Source organism: Ipomoea triloba, chromosome 2 (assembly GCF_003576645.1).
Source record: "Ipomoea triloba cultivar NCNSP0323 chromosome 2, ASM357664v1".
NCBI classification, from domain to species: Eukaryota; Viridiplantae; Streptophyta; class Magnoliopsida; order Solanales; family Convolvulaceae; genus Ipomoea; species Ipomoea triloba.
This window is the reverse complement of record NC_044917.1, coordinates 2,753,501-2,777,562: the sequence shown is the minus strand read 5'-3', so window position 1 is coordinate 2,777,562 and position 24,062 is coordinate 2,753,501. Positions and strand designations below refer to the sequence as shown.

At 36.7% G+C, this 24,062-nt stretch overlaps 5 protein-coding genes across 6 annotated transcripts; 1 reads left to right on the top strand and 4 right to left on the bottom strand.

Moving 5' to 3' along the window:
• Positions 1-346: 346 nt before the first annotated feature.
• LOC116011391 (putative F-box protein PP2-B12) lies at positions 347-2,547 on the bottom strand. Its single transcript, XM_031250956.1, has 3 exons — positions 2,201-2,547; positions 1,865-1,983; positions 347-1,102 (listed from the first exon to the last, which is right to left on the bottom strand). Exons 1-3 carry the CDS (start codon positions 2,489-2,491, stop codon positions 622-624), a joined length of 891 nt encoding a protein of 296 aa, XP_031106816.1. The 5' UTR covers positions 2,492-2,547; the 3' UTR covers positions 347-621.
• Positions 2,548-8,000: 5,453 nt separating this feature from the next.
• LOC116009668 lies at positions 8,001-10,775 on the top strand. The gene is made up of 5 exons (XM_031248786.1): positions 8,001-8,387; positions 8,537-8,587; positions 9,467-9,600; positions 10,194-10,294; positions 10,409-10,775. Exons 1-5 carry the CDS (start codon positions 8,007-8,009, stop codon positions 10,561-10,563), a joined length of 822 nt encoding a protein of 273 aa, XP_031104646.1. The 5' UTR covers positions 8,001-8,006; the 3' UTR covers positions 10,564-10,775.
• Positions 10,776-11,143: 368 nt separating this feature from the next.
• Positions 11,144-14,774, bottom strand: LOC116010650. 2 transcript variants are annotated; one of them, XM_031250139.1, is made up of 7 exons: positions 14,310-14,774; positions 13,940-14,117; positions 13,281-13,458; positions 13,094-13,177; positions 12,728-12,835; positions 12,236-12,505; positions 11,144-11,748 (listed from the first exon to the last, which is right to left on the bottom strand). In XM_031250139.1, exons 1-7 carry the CDS (start codon positions 14,632-14,634, stop codon positions 11,653-11,655), a joined length of 1,239 nt encoding a protein of 412 aa, XP_031105999.1. In that variant the 5' UTR covers positions 14,635-14,774; the 3' UTR covers positions 11,144-11,652. The 2 variants fall into 2 exon arrangements, with proteins under 2 accessions (XP_031105999.1, XP_031106000.1); XM_031250140.1 differs by having other exon boundaries at positions 13,940-14,114; positions 14,310-14,773.
• A 356-nt stretch (positions 14,775-15,130) lies between these two features.
• Positions 15,131-17,452, bottom strand: LOC116010070 (U-box domain-containing protein 9-like). Its single transcript, XM_031249333.1, has 2 exons — positions 17,153-17,452; positions 15,131-16,228 (listed from the first exon to the last, which is right to left on the bottom strand). The coding sequence occupies exons 1-2, from the start codon at positions 17,435-17,437 to the stop codon at positions 15,131-15,133; spliced, it is 1,383 nt and encodes a 460-aa protein (XP_031105193.1). The 5' UTR covers positions 17,438-17,452.
• A 1,179-nt stretch (positions 17,453-18,631) lies between these two features.
• On the bottom strand, positions 18,632-21,404 carry LOC116006366 (U-box domain-containing protein 9-like). Its single transcript, XM_031246708.1, has 2 exons — positions 20,929-21,404; positions 18,632-19,925 (listed from the first exon to the last, which is right to left on the bottom strand). The coding sequence occupies exons 1-2, from the start codon at positions 21,229-21,231 to the stop codon at positions 18,834-18,836; spliced, it is 1,395 nt and encodes a 464-aa protein (XP_031102568.1). The 5' UTR covers positions 21,232-21,404; the 3' UTR covers positions 18,632-18,833.
• Positions 21,405-24,062: the final 2,658 nt, after the last annotated feature.

Here is a 24,062-nt window from a genome sequence, read left to right as displayed (position 1 = left end):
TTGTATATTAATACATCGAGCAGACACATAAAATAGGAGTAACATATATATTGCATTTATGTCCATTTTTGCTAATAGTATAATAATATTCCTTTTTTAAATTTTGAATAAATTCTTAGGTTCTAGAACCATATTTATGAAATTTGATTCACATATTTTAAAATTCATCTTAATAATATGATAATAAGTAGAACGATATTACATCTTATCGCATTAGTTGTTTATGACTAGGGGCAACCTCTATCAAATTGGTGGAATAGTTAGCATGGTAACAAATTAAGGTTCAAGTTTGAATTCCTGTGATAATTTGAGGGTGATTTACCATCTGCTCCCCAAAAGCATATAATTGGAAGAACATTAATGTAATGAAACAAAAAGATGAATCTGATTGCAATAAGAGAAATGAAATGCGCAAGGAACTATGCACGCATTCCACAAAGCATAGTTCAAATCAGACAGGGGAAAAAGTGTAGGCTTCAAAATAGAAGTCTCAAAATCCTCCTCTCCCACCATCTCTATGCCCCTTCCTATCTTACAATAATCACTACTGTTTTCTGAGATGGAATTGGTTCTCCAATCCATCTGGTCATCATCATCATCATAAAGAATGCATACAACTATTCATTTATCCTCCCCCTTTGGCCTAACCTCGATCCCTTGAACGATCACGCCGCTCTTCCAATGGCTTTTTATCTGCATCAAACACATTGCTATTTCAGCATCCTGTCCATTCTTGACAAAAAACTCTCCCAGCTCAACTTCCATCCACTTATCACTTCTCTCCTTGGAGTATCCAGCGTTCTCGCGCTGTCTCATTCTATGGATGACGCGTTGATTGAATATCCCTATCCGCCTTGGTATAACCGTGTACCCTTCTTTCTGCGGTCTTTGGTGATCCAAATAAACAGTCTTCTTTTGCGCCTCGTGCCCATTGATCTCGATTGAGGCCTCAACAGGCTGGTACTCAAAACCATAGGCTCTCGGTTGCAGCGTGAACACAAGGTAAGCTGCATAGTTTGTGTTGGGAGACAGCATGCTGCTGTTTATGTTGCCACAAATTTCAAGCCAGCAGACATCTAAAAGCTCAGCAGCCTCACCGAACCTTGTTAAGTCAAAGGAACAAAATTAAACCATCAACCTTCTATCACATGTTAATATATTACATGCTGCTTTATAAAGAAAACAACCATATCTCACTTCTATTTTTTTAATTTAATTTTTGCACAGTAAAGAATTGACAAGTGCCATCATTTCTCCATTTCTTCTCCACTGTTAATGACAGTGATGCTTTGAAACAAAATCAAGTTCTACTTTATGTAATTATTTATTTCTCTAAATGAAAAAGAAGTTGAATAGTCAAAGACCTCTACGACTAACCACAATAGTAATTTTTGAATGGTTTTTGAGGAGACAATACTTATGTAAAGGAGAGAGAGAAAGTTTGATCTTTGCTAAAGGACCTTGTTTTACCTTGTTTTTGTCATATATGCGGGCCCCTACCAAGAAAGAAGAAAAGCAAAAATGTCACGTGAGACGCAATCTCGCGCTCTATTCGTTTTATTTTATTTTCTTGCGCTTAAATGGCAAAATTTTCTAGCCCCAGGCTTCCACGGTCGTGGAGGAGTAAATTGGTGACTCAAGTGTCCATTAGGTGGAGGACCAACGGTCGATGCTCACATGGAACCCACCAATTAGTGTAATTTCCCGTGACTATTAGGACTCAATCATGTGTCATTCACACAGAAAAAACAACTAAACTGTCGAGCGGCTTCATTTCATTTTCAGGAGGTGTCAGGAGCTTTACTCTTTAAGAATAAACGGTCTAATTTTCCGAGAAAAAGCATATCATTTTTACTTGGAGTACCTGGATTCAGGAAGAGAAATCCATTGCCAGTATCTGGGTGTGTCACTCCACACAATCTTGAGGGACCTTGCAGCCAGCATATAGCATTTCTTCCCACTCTTCTTCTCCAGTGAAAAACTCTGCTTAACCAACGGTATCATAAAACAACACAGAATTTTCGTGATCGATACAGGAACGTATATATTTCATATAATAGGTATCCATAATTCCATAAACCACTAACAAAATCTCATGTTTTATCAAAAAAATTGAACAAACATTTGAATTTTACTTGTTGGATCAAGTATTCAAGTCCCCTGTCTATCTACGATACCTAAAATCAAACATTATATTTACCTTGGTGCCATCGTCAATAAGGATGGGGTTATCACAAAGACGGAAGTAGAGATCCTTTTTGGAGGCTGACGCCAGCAAATCGGCGGCGTCACCGGACCGGGAAATGATGTCACGGTAATCGGCCGGCAGGAAGCGCTCCCAGACGGCGTCGAATTGGGCGGCGGAGTAGAAGGCGGAGGCCACCAGTGAGAGGCGGCAAGCGTCCTCGGGGCTCGTCAAGGACAGCGCGTTAGCGATGCAATCTTCCGGGAGCACTTCAAAGCCGATATCGCCGCCGGTTGCCACCGCCATTGCGAAATTGGATATTGTCGGTAAGCTACTACGTTTCGCGTTCGGAGTTCCCCACGTATGGCTAAGTCCGAATATTGGAGGTTTAACGCAGGACGTGGGATATTTATAGCAGGTGGCGGTTAAAATGCATTGTGTTTTTTCTTTTCTTAATAATATCAAATTCACTTCTAAAGAATAGTGTAATTGTCAAAGGCCTTGTAGTCAAGCGGCATGAAGTGATTCTCTCGAGTGGGAGGTCATGAGTGGGAGGTCATGGGTTTGAGCCTCAATGGGGGCAATGTTGACTTTGGTGGGCTTCAGTATAATAGGGTCAATGGTATTTCAAAAAAAAAAAAAAAAAAAAGAATAGTGTAATTGAATTTTCTATTTAAAAAAAATTTGAAAAAATCTAAATGAATAAAATTGTGCAATTAAATTGTAATATTATATTTTTAAAACAAAATCGTAATATTATTTAATTACTTGTATCTCGAAATCTACACACAATTACGACAAACAAGCGTAGTTATGATGTTCACGGAATGATACAAATTTGAAACCGTTTGGTAATTTATTTATGTTTTTTAAAAAACTTTAGTTCAAAGCAACTAAATGTGTATTCTTATAAAATTATTGGAAGTACAAATTTTAGTGTTCTATACTGCATATGATAGGGAATATTACACGGATGACGTCACCCAAGTGCGATACCCGAGCTTCGACCTGTCTTCCAGTCATAATAGGTCGAGCATCCGATCACCGGTCTATATGAATAACCCCAGGCGAGACCATGTGCTGGACCAGGCCCAACCGGTCTATATCGCATAGAGCTCGAGCTGAGCAATCCGAGCTTTGCATCCCGATCTTTGCTTTCGAGGATATCGCCCTGAACCCCTCTGTTAAAGCTGGCCTCATCGCATAGGGCCGCCATACCGGAGAACCGGGATTTGACCCCTAAAGCCTTATAAATATCGATTTAATGTTGAAAAGAGGACTTTTTAGCTGTTTACTCTTAAATAGTCATTTAGCTCGCCTCTGACCCAATGTCACGTTGATTGGGCTACATTTAACATATAATATAGTTGTGCCCAACTCGTAATCAATAAAGTATTTTTTACTATATTGTTGTACATTGTACTTTACGATACCGCGTATTTACCTCATCGGCATAGTAAAGTTAGTGATAATTATAAAAATGCCATTGTACTTTTTTTAAATATGATATGATTTGTTTGCTTTACAACAGTTGGGAGTGGACTACATCGAAACATTCTCCCAGGTAGCTAGGTTGACGACCATTCGAATCTTCTTGGCTGTTGCGACATCTCAGAACTGGCACATCCATCAGATGGATATAAACAAGAGAAAATTGTCATTTTGGTCTACTGATTATAGGGGTCCTGTTAATTTCAATCCATGACTTTCAAAACTGTTAATTGCATATCAGGACTATTCAATTTTTATCAATTTTGGTCATTCCGGCCAAATTGGCAGCCAAATGTCGCCGAAAAGTCCAAAACCCTAAAATAATGAGGGTATTTTAGTCATTTCACGCTTCTTTCTTCTTCTCCGGCGAGCTAACATATTATTTCCGGCCGCAACTTTTATTTTCTTCTCTCAATCTCAAGCAACCGTACAAAGGGAAGGTTTGGTGCGTGGTGGCTCCGGTGGCGAATCTAACCCCGGTGGGCGACGCTTTGTCGTACGCTTGCGGGCAGGGTAATCGGACCTGCAACCCAAACTCGCTGATCTGCCATGCCATCTACGCTTTCAGTTCGTACTGGGCACAGATTCGCAGCCTCGGCGGAACTTGTTACTTCAACGGCGAGGCGGAGACCAGAAGACACCGGAAATTCTGCTCATTTGACATTTGGGAGTGTAAAACATTCTGCTCAAATTATGCTCATTTGACATTTGGAAGGTCTGAAAAAACATTATGTTACAAAAAAGCTAACATATTAACTCACCGGCAAGCTTGAGATTGAGAAGAAGAAGAAAAAAAGATGTGGCCGGAAATAATATGGTAGCTCGCCGGAGAAGAAGAAAGAAGCGTGAAATGACTAAAATACCCTCATTATTTTAGGGTTTTGGACTTTCCGACGACATTTGGCCGCCAATTTGGCCCAAGTGATCAAAATTGATAAAAATTGAATAGTCTTTGTATGCAATTAACAGTTTTGAAAGTCACGAACTGAAATTAACAGGACCCTTATAGTTAGTAGTTCAAAATGACAATTTTCTCTAAAATTAATTATTAATTTTCTATTAAAGACTTATTCTTATTAATTTTTCAAATACATGCATATACACACACATTTTTTTGATTTTTTTTTTTGAAAATTGCATATACACACACATTATTTATACATATAATAATATTATTAGCATCCGTTTAAAATAGTAACAATGATACCATAAATCCATAAGGAATTTTGCATTAGTTTGTTTCCAAAAGGGTGTTATACACTTATACCGCCTTTTGGAGTTTTGGGGAAAATCTAACGTGCGGGAGGGCTCACTGGAAAGTTCAACAGCCAATGGCTGCTTCCAAATTTCCATCTCTAGACTCCAGTGAATATTGATCCTCCTTTTTGTACTTTAATTTGCTTATTTAATCATTTAATTAATTAATTCGTCTCTAAGTAAGGCAAATTAGGTACTACGGACAAGATAGGTGGGGCTGTGGGGCCGCTTTGAGCCTTTGAGACCTATGTTAGGTCTACATTACAAATTTCATAATATATTTAATTGTATCATAATCGGAAAGACAAGTATTAAAAATAATTAACTTTTATATTTATATTAGGAGTTACATTTTATATGTCTCATGAAATTTAATTGAATTTATTGTTAATTTAAGTATTCTTTTTATTAAGTTTAATATTAATATATATAATTTATATATTTAAAAATTACATTAAAATATTAATAAATAAAAAAATAAACAAAAAAATAATTAATTTGATCAATAAATAATATAAATAATAAATAGAAAAGATAAAACGGGACAAACATAGTAATTAAGTTTTTCCATATTTAAAGAATCAATTATATTTTCAAAATCAATATATTAATTACATGTTTACATTTAATTCCACCACCTAATCCGAGAATTAAATATTTAAGATGAAATATGGATTACTTCCTACAAAGGAAGCTTAGCCACGAAGGCTAAATTGCAGTATGGAGTAGGAATTAAGTAGTAACATGCGTTTTCTCCTTTCTCTTTACGTTCTTCCTTTATTTTCTTCTTTTTTGCTCTTTTTGGATAATAAACAATTAATAATACATAATAAAAGTCAACCTTTTTTTGAGATTTGGTGGAACGTCTAACCGCAGTGAGTAAGAAAAGAAGGAAGCCTTACCTTACTCATTTGAGTAATTGAGTATTTGACCGGCCCCACTTTTTTTAAACGGAGATTGTTCGTACATGCGTCAGTTTTGTGATGGACACGTCAGCTCTCTCTTTTTTTTTTTTCTAAAAAACTTTTTTTTTTCTAATATCATATCTTCAATTAAAAAAGGAAAATAAAATTAGTTAAACTACACCTTTTGTTATTGTCTTTATTTATGATAAAATAAAATGTCACAATCATTTGTATTTTCTCACTATTTATAGATAGGTAACCAAAATAAAGATTTTGATTCAAATAAGAAGAATTCATATGGTTCGAGCTTTGAAATAGATTTGATTTTTTTTTTAAATTAGACAAAATTAGTTTCTTAGCTACGTTTGGACCGATATTTAAAAAATGCGTTACGCAAATGTTTTTAACTTAAAGGAAAAATTATTGTTTTTGTTTCATCTATTTGTTTAATCATGTATTTTTTCCTAATTGTTTGCATGTGTATTTAAAAAAAATGATCGAAATGTGAATATTGACTATATAATAATTAATTTTAATGGTTTAAAACTTGGCCTTCATATGATTGAAGTTCTTTTAGTTGATTATACACAAATAATATTAGTGTGGTCTAGTCACGTTTTATGTAAATTATTATTTTTATTATTTTATTACAATTAGAGATTATATAACAATCTTTCATCCATACATAGTGAGAAAGTAGTCATACCTACTTTTGTCAAACTTTCTTTAAAAATGTTTTTTCTTTTATCCAATGCGTTTGAAAATTTATAAGCTCAAGCAAAAACTCTTGAATTAAGCAATGCTTATGAGTATAGGATTAATGCTAAACTTTAATATGAATGAAATTATCTTTAAATTGAACAATGCATTCAATAAGTAAAAATTACTTAATAAGTCACAATATATGTTGAAAGTTTATGAAGCGTTTGTATCTGGATTAATATTCACTATTGTTGCAAAAATCAGCCAAGGCGCTAGGTGCCCCTAAACCGAGACGAATTACTCCTTAGACGACTGTCTAGGCGCCCAACTCGATCGAGTTGGCGGCAAAATCGGTCAAGTCGGTCTTACTATTTTTTAAAATATTACATATATATATATATATATATATGACATACACACACGTGCACTGCTTTCTTTTTTATAGTTAGCCGTCTAGGCGGCCTAAGCGCTAGGCACTACTCTATCCCTGACTAGCGCATAGCGCATATTGCGACCATGATATTCACACGATCATTTGATGAAATCATTAAAGATTTCTTATTTAATTTGAGATCTCATATTTGCATCTATTTGAAGAATTTGAGGATATTGTTATCAATGACAAAAGATTTAGAACTAAAGTGGTTTCTTTTTGGTGAAGTAACCAACTAAAGATGGAAAAGCAAAACTTGAATAATTTATCACGTGGGGTTCAAGGGGTTGTTATGCCGTGGACCCAGGTTCACCTTGTAAGGTGGACTTGGATCTAGATTCACATACATTATATCTTACATTCACATACACTATACTTTACATTCACAATTTGTAAACTCCATATTCACACATTATAGAATTATATGTTTAGTAACTATACTCTACATTCACAATTTGTAAACTCCACATTCACACATTCAAAACTCTATATTCACAGGTCCTATACTCCACATTCACAACTTGAGAACTCCACATTCACACATAACAGGGCTACAAGTTACTAAAACTTCTTAACTCTATTACAAATTCACACATGCATAACTCTACATTCACGATTTCTATACTCCATATTCACAATTTGAAACCTCCACATTCACACATTTCTGGGCAACTCTACATTCACACAATCATAAATCTACATTCACGATTTCTATATTCTACATTTACACTTTGAAACCTCTACATTCACACATTTTTGAACAACTCTATATTTAGAAAAAAAAAAAGACAAAAATGACAAAAATGACGTAGTTTTGGACCCATGTCCACCTTGCAAGGTGGACCTGGGTCCACAGCATACCACAATTGTGGGCCTCTTAGCCCACTATTGGGTCCAAGTCCTTTGGGCCTGGGCGAAACACTTCTTGTTTTATCTTGGCATAAATGTAATTAGCAAAAAGATATGGACAAAATGGTAATTTAAGGTTACATGAACAAAATGGCAGTAGGTCAAGAGAGTTCTCAGCGTAGTCATGAGACTGATTGCCGGTTTGTCTTCTCCGGCGACCTACTCCGGTCGGGTATTCGCTTACCCAAGCCACAGAACGGTGTCGTATTTCCTGAATCCATCTTCATCCTCCGCTTCCTTTTTCAGACTATATGATTCCTCCAAACCGTCACGCGTCTCCGTATCTGCTTCCACATCGAAATCTTCGCCGACGGTTGTTGGCGGAGACAGCGTCGAAACGTCGACGTATCAACAATCGGAGAACATCGGCGTTTCTCCGGAGTGGCAGGATGGTTCACTGAACACGCAAGTGGGAACTCCCGCCATTTCTCGGAGCTTTATCTCTGCTCCCAAATTGAGCTTAAGCGACCAAGCTTTCTTCCTCTTCTCCTTCATCGCTCTCACGGTAGGTCTTCCCCTATCTGCGTGCCGGTTTTATTCTTTGTTCTGTCTATTCAATGATCGCATTCCCTAATTTCTAAAGGTTCTACTTAAATCAATGATCGCATTTCAAATTTCCTTTTTCCTTACTGGTTGAAATAATATCAATTGCAGACTTCTGTGGCGTTTACGAGCCTGGTAATTGCAGCTGTACCAACGCTATTTGTAAGTTTCCTGTTCGGCATCCATTCTTCTAGTAATTTAGTGGATACATGATTTGAAGGTTTATTAGGATAGCAAAATGATGATTTTGTTGTTGTTGATACGCTCTTATGGAGTATTTTATGACTATCCATTCTCTGAATTTCACAAAATTGGTGTTTTTGATTGTTTGGTTATCTGCAAATCTACAATCTACTTGGAAAGAAAGTTCAGCGTTGTTCAGATGTTAGATTTTATATGTATTTCAATTCAGTGCCCATTGCCATTGCCCTTGACGTTGCAGGTCGAAGCCTTTTGTGGGGTTTGTAATTAGTGGATGGCTCAATAGTGTTAAAAGAGAAAATCTTAGAAGTTAGAGAAATATAGTTGTAATGGCTATAAGCTTTTCAAACTTCTTTATTTGAGTGGATGGATGCAAAGGAAGAGAAGTGAGTCAGTGACATCACCATTAAAAGGTCCAATACATGCAATTCTTTGAGCCTCTTATTTTTCTTCACCATTAATGAAACTATAACTGCCCTCGTATCAGAAGATAAGATTTTGGACCAAGGTAATGTTTTGATTTGGGCTTTATGAATCAACAAGAAGTTCGTTGTTCTTTGAACTACTTAAAACTTTCGAGAGTTTCAAGTTACATGAGTCCCGATTTCTTGGTATTGATAATTATTTCTAGTGTATCGATGCTCGGGTTTTGAAGTGTCAATTAGGTAAAAAAAAGAAACCTTGAAGAGTAAGGTGCTTACTGCTGAAACATTTCTTTTCTGAGATTGGATGCAATTTCCTAATTTGCACATTGTGCTCTTTCTTACAGACATAATTTACTTCAGTGATTAGCTGAGAGGGTACATGATTTTTAACCTCTATTATCTCAATCTGCTTTAGGCAATGCGAAGAGCAGCAATTTCTCTTTCAAAGTTGGCTGACACTGCTCGTGAGGAGCTTCCTAGTACAATGGCTGCCATTAGGCTTTCTGGGATGGAGATCAGTGACCTTACTCTAGAATTGAGTGATCTAAGGTAAGGTCATACAAACCATGCTAGAAATTAGTTTACTCTTAATGCTTTTAGTGTACTCTAAAACTTCTCTAAAGCCTAAAGACTTCAGTTATGCTGTATACTTAAAAATCTTTGAAATCAATAGTATGCTGGTCATAGTAGTGGACTTCCTGAACTTTCCATCTATGTGCTTGTGAACTGGTTTATCTATTGTGAAATGTTTAGCCCTTTGTCAAATCAGAATCACAGTTAAAAATGGTTTCTTTATTTGGAAAGCATATAATTGACTAATAGTATCCCCTAATAAGTTGTGCAATGTATGTAATGGTGGCATGAATTTCTATCTATGTGCTTGTGAACTGGTTTATGTATTGTGAAATATTTAGCCCTTTGTCAAATCAGAATCGCAGTTAAAAATGGTTTCTTTGTGGGAAAGCATATTAATTGACTAATACAAGCCCCTAATAAGTTGGGCAATGTATGTAATGATGTTGCTATGCATGAATTTCTATCTATTGTCAATTATTCAATTTCGTTGTTCTTTTCAAGCTATTATGTATGGAGTAATAAATAATTCTTCAGATAGTAATGCGGTTTATTGATTTGGAACTCAGCAAAGAGATTGCAGACGGTGTCAGCAAATCTGCTCAAGCTGTCCAAGCGGCAGAAGCTGGCGTGAGACAAATAGGTTCGCTTGCCCACCAGCGAACAATGAGTATGTGCACATCTTTTACAATATCATATAAATACTTCCTATTTTTAGAATGTACCATATATGTTGATACCAATCTCCTTTCACTTCTCTCATTTTGCTCTTTGAATTAATTAGCAATGATCGAGGAAAGAGCAAGCCTGCCAATCATATCTTTGCAGCCAGTTGTTGCCGGGGCAGCCAAGAAGACTTCTCATGCTGTTGGCCGAGCCACGAAATCATTACTGAATATGATCTCCCGGGGCGACCATGATTCAAACAACGAAGATTGAAGGACCCGGATTGATGACGGCTCAGGATTTCAATAACACTGCCACTGCCGTGTTTTCTTCCGTGCAGAAATCAAAGCACACTGTAATAACTGGTAAATAGACATGCGTTAGATAACTGAATACCGAACCTTAACATAAATACACAAGGTTTTGTGTATTTAATTTCTTCTTCTTCTTCTCTTTTTAAAATATTTTTATCTTCATTAGTCCAATGTGCAACTTCCATGGTTAATAAGGTGTCAACAAGGCTGCAGGGAAACATTAACTATGCCCATTACCAAACTGAAAACTATTGTGGCCATACAAAAGGATAATAAGTCCCTAAATTAAGTAAATAGTGCAATTAAGTTTTTGTATAACAAAAATTTAAAAAGAACACTGACAAAGAATCAGTCTCCTTAGCAAGGAGATGAATGTAATTAAGCTTTTAATTGAGATAAGTGTTGAATAAAATTAACAGTAATTTATATCTTTAGAGGAATTAATAGCAGCTTTTTTTAGTTAGAAGTTCAAATGCACTCGCTGCAGAAGGTCATTTAACCTTTTTCATTTTTATTTATTTATTTATTTTATTTTTTTGAAAAACCACACAACTTTCATTAAAAAACAAATCAATCAGTCATACAAAACATATTTGAAAACCAGCAAGAAATAAAATCACAATACTCAGCCAACACATCGCTAGGATTACACAGGGACTTCTTCGATACAACGTGAGCTGGCATATTTAGTCGACGCACTACACAGGGACTACAACGTGAGCCGGCATATTTAGTTCACGACGCACAAACCGGAGGGAAGCAGACTCAAAATGATCCATCAGGACACGGATCTCTTCTAATATAGCACCATAAGGAGAACCATTGCCACCCCGAGAAACACCTGTCGTAACCACTTGAGCATCCGACTCAATGATCACCCGACACCCGACGCCATTCTCTTCCCTTTAACCAACTTAGAGCTTCTCGGGCACCATCAGAATTTTAAAAAGAAAATATTTCTGATCTTAATGAAGGCCTATTTCGACAGAGTAATGGCAATCGGTTGAATATGTACATTGATAAGCTAGCAGACCATATGGAGTGCAGTTCAGATACAAGAACCAGAAGACAGAAAGTGATCCCAAATCAACTTTATGTTGTCTCCAAGCATTTGGAACACTGGGTCATTTTCGCATGTTTCATCCTGCATTTCAAATAGCATGAAAACAAAAAATTAAATTATGTAATAGCAGGAAAATTTTGCATAAAAAGTTACAGTGACAAAACACACACCATGCATTACCTTTGTCTAAATTACCAAGCTTCAATCTTATGGTTAGTTAAAAGACAAAAAAAGTGTGGCATTTTATTTTCGAGGGAAACCCACAATCACTACTCAAGGGTGTGCACTGGGGTTGCCTGCAAACTACATAGGAGAGATAAATTGTACAAAGAAAACCTTGTGTAATGGGCTCAACCGAGAGGGTGTTAGCAAGTCTGGCATTTCTTTTAGAGGTTTTCTTTGCTCTAGAGGTGTTTTATAGTGGAGTCACTACTATATTGCTAAAAATGCTATAATGTGGTTGCTAGTGTATTTATGCACAATAATGCAGACTGAAAGGATTATGCTTCCACCCAAGGAATGTAGCTTTCGTAAACTGTGGAGTGGCTGTCATGAAACAAAAACTTACCTGTATTTGGGATACAATTCCATGCAATTTCAGAGTAACCTCTCTTGCAACCTCACCAGATGAAGTTCTGAAATCAAATCGATCTGCATGTCGAACCTTAAGCCTGATTGATGAACTTCTATATGTTTTTGCAGTAGTATGCCATACACCAACTATGGAGTATCGATCTCCCGAAGAATTCTTCCCAAGGGGCCATCGAAGCCCACCCTTAACATCCGAATCCAGAACGGCAGAAGAAATTAGAGCTTTTATGCCATCTATTTCGTCATCCTGAAACATGTGAAGGGTTTTCCAGATCATAAGAAGAAGAAACCAAAAACAGAACCAAATAAAAAAATGAAAGAAGTATGTACAGTGAAATTCCAATGTGTTGTTGAAACAAAAGAGACAACCTAATTTTATATATATATATATATATATATAAACCCTTCTATCAAGCAAATAGTTCAACAATTTAACAGTTCAAGTCCTCAGCAACGATAAAGGACTTACAGTCAAAGCTATCATGATTCTCTTGGTACAGAGCATCAGCCTTAGATCTAGGCTCTTCCCAAGACAGGATATGTCCTCAACCATGTGGCGCACTTGGTTTAGTTCAATCTGGGAGGGGAAATTATAAAGATGAGACTTCAAAAAGTGAAGCAAGTTGAAAATTGATCCATGGTGGTTGCATCAACATTAAAGTCATACTCCGTATATGTTTTTATTTGGACAGACCAAATAAAACAAAAGTTTTTCATTATATAACTTCTTCAGCACCAGAGTTACTAACATAATAAAAATTCTTGACTCACAAAAATATTGATGCAAACTAACATATTACCCATATACTTTCATGGACTAGAAGTAAAAACTTGCCTTATAGAGTTCAATGCTTTTTTTATCTTGTCCCACAGCACATTTACAGGAGATAGTTGAATCAGGTCGAAAATTATCAGAAATCTACACACAGCATAAGCAGAATAGCGGAATAACTGAATAAGTAATTCACTTAAAATGTACTTGAAAAAAGTCCAGTGAAGCTGTAACAGCCAGATAGGAGTACCTTCACATGGTATATCTCCTTATCTTCCTCAAAATAAAGTCCAATTTCTTGAACAATTTTGTCTGTTACGTGTTCCATATATGTAGGAGGAACATTAGTGTAAAAGGATTTTTTCAATGTTCTCAAACTGCTTTCAGTTAACAAGTTTCTTCTCACACATTCTAAAGATGAAGGGTTCCTGCATCATAAACATTTTGGAATAGTCATGTGTTTTCCCAAGAGAGGCATATGTACAAAACAATGAATCTCAAGTCTCAACATGTCATTGCACCAATACATAAAATTTCACTGAGGGAATGTGCATATTCTAATAAGTTGACTCAACAATTGGAAAATTGAATACAGATTCCATATAAAATTAAAATAATGACATTATTTTTCATCTTGAAACTTCAAATTAGTCCATGAAAGACAGATATTAGGATTAACTATTAAATATAGGGTCTTGTTCCAATAGAAGAAAAGATAGCAAAAGTGAATCTAGATGTTTCTGAATCAGAAAACAGAAGTTATACTGAAAAGTGAAAACTCATAACTTGAATCAAATGATACTTATTGAAACAAAGAAAGAAGCATAGCATAGTGTAATGTCTTTTGAACACATTCATTACACACAAACAGCAGACAAATCCTTGAAATCAAAACTCCAAAGCACTAACCCATGAAACAGAATTCTTCCAACACGGGCAACTAGACTTGGCTTTACTTCTTCACGTACATTGTCCACCATTTCACTTTTCACCCTTCGAAATGATGAAAGCAAGTCCCGCTTCACATTTTCAGCCACGCAAACCCACGGTTTGTCCACAAACACAGTTTCTCTCTCACCAGCATCTTCTATGGCATAACAGTACGAAAAAACAAGGCCGTAAATCAATAGTCCTACGCCATACTAAGCAGTTCCAATTAGTTAAAGCGATTCTTAAGGCACAATTAGTTATACGCAATGCTTTGATTGCAATTCCTGTTTCAAATATAGAGATCAAATAGTATGGTTGTAAGGAAGGCAGGTAGGATACACTATAATACCTTTTAGAACCAACGCTAAGGGCTTTTCACCAAATTTCCTCTCGAGGAATTCCACTGATACGGGTTCGAGGCTGGTGAGAGCTGAAAAGGACGACGATCCATCTTCGTTATCTGAGTCGAGCAAGCCGACTGAGAACCACTTAGAAATCGCGCTGTCTGCGTAAATAATTTTACTTCCAGTTCCCGAATCCTTGCCCTTCCGATCACTCCTGCCGGTTGATTTTCTGTCGCGTAAGTTTAGATTCCTCTGAAACTGGGGGATCAAAAGAGACTCCGGCGCCGGTGAGCTCTCCGAATGGCGCTTGTGCGGAGGTATATAAGCCATGTCAAGTTGTGCAAATGTAGTCCCACACTCAAAACGGTTCTACAAAATTTGGTAAATTTTAAACCCAAAAAAACTTATATACGATCCCTAAAATAATACGAATTAAAGTATCTTCTTCTTTTTTTTTTGAAACCAAGTAAAGTATCTTCTTTTTCTTTTCTCTTATTTTTTTTAACCATCTTCTCCTTTGTTTCTATTTATTGATGATAGATTGTCCCCTTTCACATTTATCTTATTTGTTTTCTGCAATTCTTTTAACAGTAAACCACCAAACTTTTACTATGAGAGAAGCATATCAACAGAAGCAGTCAAAGAAGTGTGTGTATATATATATCAATCAACTTGTACAAGTCTGAAAGATAACATGATCTGCAGTTTGTTTTCTATTGGAATCAAGTCTGAAGACTATATACTTACAGAAAGAAAGAAAGAGCAATGCTGGAAATGTACACGAACGGTTAACTGTAAGTACAGAATGCTTTAATTCTCTTGCAACTCAATGCTCAAGCAGTGTGAGCGAAAACGCACTTCTGTCTAGCCGCTCGAGGATGCTGCCTGCCTTTCTCTTGGCCCTCGAAGTGGAAGTTCCACTCTCCGCGAGCCTGTAAATGGTCCCAGTGGTTTCTTCTTCTGCCAATACCTCTCTCAGCTTCGTTCGGTCAGTGAAGCATAGTGTGTACACCGTTGCTATGCAGTTCTCTTTGTTGAGTTCATTGGTGTTCTCCCTTATTATCCCGAGGAGGCAAGGCACTGCCCCGAGCTTCCCCATCTCCTCGACAGCCCTGTGATGGCTGGACAACATCGCGAGAATAGCTAACAGCTCGTCAATGAGGACCCGTTCTTTGATCTTTTTCATGATCACCCTGACTGCCCCTTCAGATACAGCTCTGCCCCGGTTTTCGTGGGCAATGCAGATGCTGAAAATGGCTGAAGCAGCATCCTTAATGGCCATTGGATGCCCTTCGTCTAGTAGCTCGATCAATGGCTTGAGAGCTCCCGAGTTTGCAATTATGTACTTGTTTGAATCCAGGGCTGATAACGTGAAAAGAGTTGCAGCAACGTTTGTTCTTGTTTCAATGTTCCCGGATTTCAGAGACTCTATAAGCAAAGGAATGACGACAGGGTTTTCTCCTACTAGTTTTTTGTTGCCTTCGTGTATGGAGATATTCAGAAGGGTCGCCACCAAATCTTCTTGTAAATCAGGGTGAGAGTTAGCAGCCCCAGACAGCAGTGGATAAAGCAATTGGGCAATAGAATCAGAAATATCACCGAAAAGAGCCCTAACAGATCGCATCTGTTTTGTGAGCAGCCGAAGCTCTTTTGCAGCCTCTTTTTGATCAGATACGGAAGAAGAGGAAAGCTTTTTGAGCAGTTCGTTCAGATACCCAGTATCTACTTTTAAGGTTCCCGGCTCATCTTCTTCAACTTGAGGACAACATGGGGGTTTCAGGCCATTCTCCTCGTACCATTTTGAAATCAATTTTCTTGCTAGATGGTTTGGTAGGAGAACCATATTAGAAAGAATTTGTTGTGTCTGAGGGCATGTCTGATTCCCATCTTTCAGCCACTTTTGGATAAATGGCCTATCATACGTCTGCAAATCAAACCGCGCCCTCAAGGGCATTAGCATCAATAACAGCTAAATGGAAACCAAATTTAAGATAAGACTTTCAATATCATGAAGTTGAGGTCCTCTTCAGACTTTACAGTTTAGACTATCAAAGCAGCATACTTCAAACCTCACCAATCTACTACAAATTTAAACAGAACTGCAGATGCAACACTATATGATTGTAAATCGAACCGAAGCTAACTACCACAACTAAAGTTCCATCTCAGGCACAAAGATTGGCAGTTGATATCATCATCCTGTTTCAAAAGTGATAGATACCTCATACCTTACTCCTTTTCTTTCCTAAATATTATTCTCTCCAATTTCATCATCTTTCCTATTTTCTTGTGCATTTACTAGTATTGCACTGCTATTGTCAGGATTATAATTGAAAGCTCGCATGGATAACTAAGTTAATTCCTAAGTAGCAAATTGTGGGCAAGGATGTAGGATCAAGTCCCGAGCTGAGTCACTGTAATTTACCACGTCTGGAGCAAGAGATTTCGCCTTTTGTGGACAAGGATTATAATTGATAGTAAACAATAGAGATTAAACTACCCCCACCCCAACACCACTGCCACACACACAGACACACAAATAGAGGAATTCCAATTTGACTACTAATGTCAACCCAAGCAAGAATTGAAGCCAAAGCAAATTGGACACAAAAATCTCCAAACTAGAAGAAGATCTACTCCAAGACTGCAAACAATACATGCCCTCTGAATCTCTGATCAGGAGAAGAAAAAAAAAACTCTAAAGAAAAACATTTAAGAAACAACCCCAACCACACTAAACCTTAATTCATTCTAATTGCTGCACACCATGCAATTCAATTTCTCCAGTAATTAAACTCTGGGCAGTGCTAATTTGATGGAAATCATCATTAAAGAAAACAATTCTAACCTGGCCAGATAACAACACAACAGGGTCATTCATGAGTTCCCCAGAGAGAGGGCATAGAAATTCTTTGGGAGGAAGGAGACTCAACAGCGAAAGATTCCCAATACCCAAAGACTCAGAACAACCCAAAGGCTTCAACTTTAAATCTCTCAGAGCACACAAACACTTCATTGCTCGATTAGTGGGCTCCACGCCGCCGTCTTCTTGTTCATCCACGATGGCCTTCACCGCTCTCTGCAACTCTTTCTTCAGCTCCGCCGCCTTCTCCTTCTCTACGCCTCTCTCCATGCTTGTTCTTGCCTGTTATGAATTGGGCTGAGGGAACCAAAACCGCAACCAAGAGTCGAAGAATACTGGCGGAATATATAACTCAGCTGACAAGAGTAGTTATTTCAGTTACTTTGTGAAATAACTTCTTTACCCCTGGCCATTGCATAACTGTCACTCCTCATCCATTTTGTCTTTTTTGATCCAGTCTGGAATTATTGGATTATGCATGGAAATATTTAATGGGGTGTTTGGAAGGATAAAATGGTAATTTAACTTTTTTTTTTCTGTTTCCACAAAGCCATATTATGGCTTATCAATCAGATTTTTAGACGCTTCTTTTCCGCTGGATTAGTGCCTAGTGATTTTTACAACATTGATATTAACATTTACATATTATATTATTGACAAAATATTCATACTTTTTCAATTTATTGACTTATTGAAATCAAATAAATTCAATTAATTAGCAGTTGACTATTATGTGTGGATCTGTATACCTATATTTGTGTAATCCCATGTTTTTTTTCTTATTGGCCAATAGCATCATTAATCTTGCTTCCTATTTGTCAATAACCATCTTCTCCTTTGTTTCTATTTATTGATGATAGATTGTCACCTTTCAAATTTATCTTATTTGTTTTCTGCAATTCTTTTAAGGGTGCGTTTGGAAAGAAGGAAAATGACTTCTAGAAAATGTTTTCTGGAAAATGAGTCATTTTCCAGAAAATAGCCTCGTTTCTGGTGTTTGGATGTATTCTGGAAAACTGCTTTTTGAGTGTTTGGTTCATTTTCCAGAAAATGAAAAAGAAAATAATTTTTTGTTTAAATAGAAAAAAATTCACAACAAATTAACAAAAAGAAATTTAAAAAAAAATAAATAAATAAAAAACTAGAAATGCGGATAACCAGTCGGAAACGTTTCCGACTGGTTTGCGTACCCAGTCGGAAACCGTTTCTGACTGGTTTCGCGGAAACCAGTCGGCGGCGACTGGTTTGGACTGATTTCGAAACAAAGCTGATGAGCGTCTTCTTCGGGAAAATAACTTCCGGAAAAATGACTTCCTTTTCCGTTGACCGAAGCATTATTTTCCGTTGACCCTATTTTCCCCTCACTTGCCAAACACTGAAAACCCGGAAATCATTTTTCGGGTTTCCAAACACACCCTAACAGTAAACCACGAAACTTTTACTATGAAGAGAAGCATATCAACATAAGCAGTCAAAGAAGTGTGTGTATATATATATATATCAACTTGTACAAGTCTGAAAGATAACATGATCTGCAGTTTGTTTTGTATAGGAATCAAGTCTGAAGACTATATACTTACAGAAAGAAAGAAAGAGCAATGCTGGAAATGTACACAAACGGTTAAGTGTAGGTACAGAATGCTTTAATTCTCTTGAAACTCAATGCTCAAGCAGTGTGAGCGAAAAACACACTTCTGTCTAGCCGCTCGAGGATGCTGCCTGCCTTTCTCTTGGCCCTCGAAGTGGAAGTTCCACTCTTCGCGAGCCTGGAAATGGTCCCATTGGTTTGTTCTTCTGCCCATACCTCTCTCAGCTTCGTTCGGTCAGTGAAGCATAGTGTGTACACAGTTGCTATGCAGTTCTCTTTGTTGGGTTCACTGGTGTTCTCCCTTATTATCCCGAGGAGGCAAGGCACTGCCCCGAGCTCCCCCATATCCTCGACAGCGCTGTGATGGCTGGACAACATTGTGAGAATAGCTAACAGCTCATCGATGAGGACCCGTTCTTTGATCTTTTTCATGATCACCCTGACTGCCCCTTCAGATACAGCTCTGCCCCGGTTTTCGTGGGCAATGCAGATGCTGAAAATGGCTGAAGCAGCATCCTTAATGGCCATTGGATGCCCTTCGTCTAGTAGTTTGATCAATGGCTTGAGAGCTCCCGAGTTTGCAATGATGAACTTGTTTGAATCGAGGGCTGATAACGTGAAGAGAGTTGCAGCAACGTTTGTTCTTGTTTCAATGTTCCCGGATTTCAGAGACTCTATAAGCAAAGGAACGACGACAGGGTTTTCTCCTACTAGTTTTTTGTTGCCATCGTGTATGGAGATATTCAGAACGGTCGTCACCAAATCTTCTTGTAAATCAGGGTGAGAGTTAGCAGCCCCAGACAACAGTGGATAAAGCAATTGGGTAATAGAATCAGAAATATCACCGAAAAGTGCCCTAACAGATGGCATCTGTTTTGTGAGCAGCCGAAGCTCTTTTGCAGCCTCTTTTTGATCAGATACAGAAGAAGAGGAGAGCTTTTTGAGCCGTTCATTCAGATACCCAGTATCTACTTTTAAGGTTCCCGGCATATCTTCTTCAACTAGAGGACAACATGGGGGTTTCAGGCCATTCTCCTTGTACCATTTTGAAATCAATTTTCTTGCTAGATGGTTTGGTAGGAGAACCATATTAGAAAGAATCTGTTGTGTCTGAGGGCATGTCTGATTCCCATCTTTCAGCCACTTTTGGATAAATGGCCTATCATACGTCTGCAAATCAAACCACGCCCTCAAGGGCATTAGCATCAATAACAGCTAAATGGAAACCAAATTTCAGATAGACTTTCAATATCATGAAGTTGAGGTCCTCTTCATGACTTTGGACTATCAAAGCAGCATACTTCAAACCTCACCAATCTACTACAAATTTGAACAGAACTGCAGATGCAACACTATATGATTGTAAATCGAACCGAAGCTAACTACCACAACTAAAGTTCTATCTCAGGCACAAAGATTGGCAGTTGATATGATTATCCTGTTTCAAAAGTGATAGATACCTTACTCCTTTTCTTTCCTCAATATTATTCTCTCCAATTTCATCTTCTTACCTATTTTCTTGTGTATTTACTAGTATTGCACTGCTATTGTCAGGATTATAATTGAAAGCTCATATGGGTAGCTCAGTTAATTCCCAGGTGGCAGATTATGGGTAAGAACGTAGGATCGAGTTGTGCACCCGCAGTGTCGAGTTTCACCCTCTTGTGGGTGGCTCTTTATGGGCATAGGCACTGATCCTACCAGTCTACCACCTAATCCTGGTGGGCACCTTAATGGGCAACTGAATCAATGTAATTTACCACTTCACAATCTTGTGGACCGAGGCAAGGGATTTTGCCTTTTGTGTACAAAGATTATAATTGATAATAAACAATAGAGATTAAACTACCCCCACCCCAACACCACCGACACACACACAAATAGAGGAATTCCAATTTGACTACTAATGTCAACCCAAGCAAGAATTGAAGCCAAAGCAAATTGGACACAAAAATCTCCAAACTAGAATAAGATCTACTCCAAGACTGCAAACAATTAATACATGCCCTCTGATCAGGAGAAGAACAAAAAAAAACATTTAAGAAACAACCCAACTACACTAAACCTTAATTCATTCTAATTGCTGCACACCATGCACTTCAATTTCTCCAGTAATTAAACTCTGGGCAGTGCTAATTTGATGGAAATCATCATTAAACAAAACTAGTCTAACCTGGCCAGATGACAACACAACAGGGTCATTCATGACTTCCCCAGAGAGAGGGCATAGAAATTCTTTGGGAGGTAAGAGACCCAACAACGAAAGATTCCCAATACCCAGAGACTCAGAACAACCCAAAGGCTTCAACTTTAAATCTCTCAGAGCACACAAACACTGCATGGCTCGATTAGTGGACTCCACAGAACACTCGTCTTCTTCTTCATCCACGATGGCCTTCACCGCTCTCTGCAACTCTTTCTTCAGCTCCGCCGCTTTCTCCTCCACTAAGCCTCCCTCCATGCTTGTTCTTGCCATTCCCTGTTTCTATTTCATTCCACACTGGAAGAGAGAGAAAGAGAGAGAGAGAGACGCTTCTTCTTCTGCAATACTTTTCACGCTTTTGGTAGCCCATTGGCTTCGTTTTTTCCCTTGTCTTAATAATCCAAACTCTTTCTGCCTTCCAAAAATTTCTTGAACCGTTTGTTCCTATACGAAATATAGAAAGACAAATTCTCAATAATAAATTAATAAATTGCGGAAGATTTCTTCAATAGTTTGTTGTTAATAAATTATGGAAAAACTTCTAAAATATTCATTACTATAAATAAAATATAAGTAGGGTAGAACTTACTTAAAGTTATGCTACACACGTTTTTTTTTTATTAACTATAGGAAGAGGGTACAATATGTCCACAACTTCTTATAATTAAGAAAAAAAAAAGTTAAGACGTTAAATTTTTTATTAAAAAAATAGTATCACTAAACGCATCAACTTATAAATTTTATCCAGTAAATAAAAAAAATAAAATTAAAACAAAACTAGACAACAAGCTGGGCCGGCAATTTCTTCGTCTAGATTTGGATGAAAAAAATCGTTGAAGAATATAAAGAGACAATTGGCTTTTATGGCAACCATTATTTTAAAATAAATTAATTTTAAAAAAATGACACGTCAACATGTTTTACTAGTTTTAACTCTAGATTTACCGACTAATACTTAATTGTAACAATTTAATAATCTATCAGTTTAATTCCATCAAATCGACTTTAATTGTAACCATTTTTTTTCGGAAACTATTGATGTACTTTTAGGACATAATGTTGCAAAGTATTAGTTGATTTTTTTGTTAATCATGACAGTAGTTGAAAGTATCTTTTGTTATACAGTAATTAAAAGTCTTTAATGGAACATTTCCTCAAAAAAGAAGAAAAAACAAAGTCTTAATGGAACGTCCCTTTCTAAAAATAAATAAATACAGTTATTTATGTAATATAAAGTCATACTTGTGTAATACTCATTAACAATTATTGAATTAATTGCACTTTATTTTTTTGGTAATAATAACCAATATTATACAAATCAACATTAGGTGCCCACTATGTCAAAGAGAATAATCGGAAGTAGCGATATAAGTGTTTGACCAATTAAGGTTTTTTTTTTAATAATAATAATTCGTTTGTTTTTACTTAGAATCATGTAATCTTGAATGGAAGAAACCTAATGTCCCATGACATGGTACTTCATTTGGAAATTGCAACAACCCAACACTCTTATTCTGATACAGAACATGTGCAATAGCCAATAGCACAACAATGACACTTAATTATAGACAACTCTCACACAGTGTCACAAATTGCACAATCACAACAGTCTTAGCATCACATGACAACCATCCACAATCTCAGTTTTCATACTATAGCCCATTCAAATTCAAACCATGGTTAGTCCAAATTTTCCACGTTCCAATCCGCCATTTTTCATACTATAGCCCAAAGAATAAACTTTGTTCTCCTCCATTTATTTTCTCCCTCTTTTTCCTTGATTAGAGATGTCCTTAAATATCAAATATGTGTTGAGTGACCACACAATTTAACTCTAATTAACCATGGTTAGTTCAAATCCTCCCATGGGAGGGAGTGGCCACCAGCCACTCATTTCAAAATCATACACCGACAACAAGAATTCATATTATTAAACTCCCCTAATGTCTCCTTAAATCAAGAGATTATTCCTCTAATTAGCCGCCTAGATGTCGGCTTTCATCATTAGCCCCCACTGGCCACTGTATCTATGAATTATGAAAAAGAGGGTTTTAGTTAGTGGATTAATCTCCCCACGTTGCCAAAACAACGTTGAATTCAATGGGTGCCCCATTTGAGAATAAAACAACGCGTGTAAAGTAAACCGACACCGTATTACTGTTCATAAACAGAAACTGTCAAACTACCCAACATCGTCGGCTGCGCTTGGAAAGTACTATTTTAGTTGGTTCACTTGACTTTTTTATCCAAAAGGTAAAATCTCTCATTTTATATATATCATGAATTCATGATCCTATATAAATTATTGAAAACTTAAATTACAGTGATTCAATAGTCAAATAAAAGGACTAGTATCTAGTATTCATAAAAAATTATCTTTACAAAAGAGTAAAACTTCACATTATAACTATTAAGATTCAATCATGCATCTTTAGGTGTAACTTGACATCCAAAACAAATAAGCTATCATTGACTTGTTTTTATTTATTTATTTATTTGGTGACGAAGAAAGACAACTATCACTATCTAGGACTTTGCATAGAGTAAAATCATTCATGTGTTACCTTGCAAATTAAATATAAGAAATAAACCACACTAGAAAGATTATATGCGCGAATTCGACTGAGAATTTATTGAAAAACAAAATTAAACTTGTGAATTTCAAGTATAAGAATCACGTTTTATCTATTTGGCCATCTTTTTTACCTTGACTTATGTTTTGGATGGCATTGTGGAAGTTGTGGTCATTAGTCATGACTATAACTTATTTTGTATTGTATTGAACACGACAATTGTGATATTTAATTTGTTTAATAATTTTAAAGTTTAATGGGATAAGTTCGTTAACGTTAATTGCCGAACGTGAATGTCGTATCAATGGGGGAATATGCATATAATACAATTGGTTTGATTCCTTACGATACTGCTGCAATAAGCATGCATGCTTACGTGAATTAAGAAATGGTTCTGGTTTTGTTTTGGAGTTACACAATCATGCTGCAAGCGTGACACAACTTAATTAAAGGAGGAAGGTCAAATATTATTTTAAATTAGTATAGATAATGAAATTGTTACTTTTTAAATTCAAATGTGAAAAAAAAAGT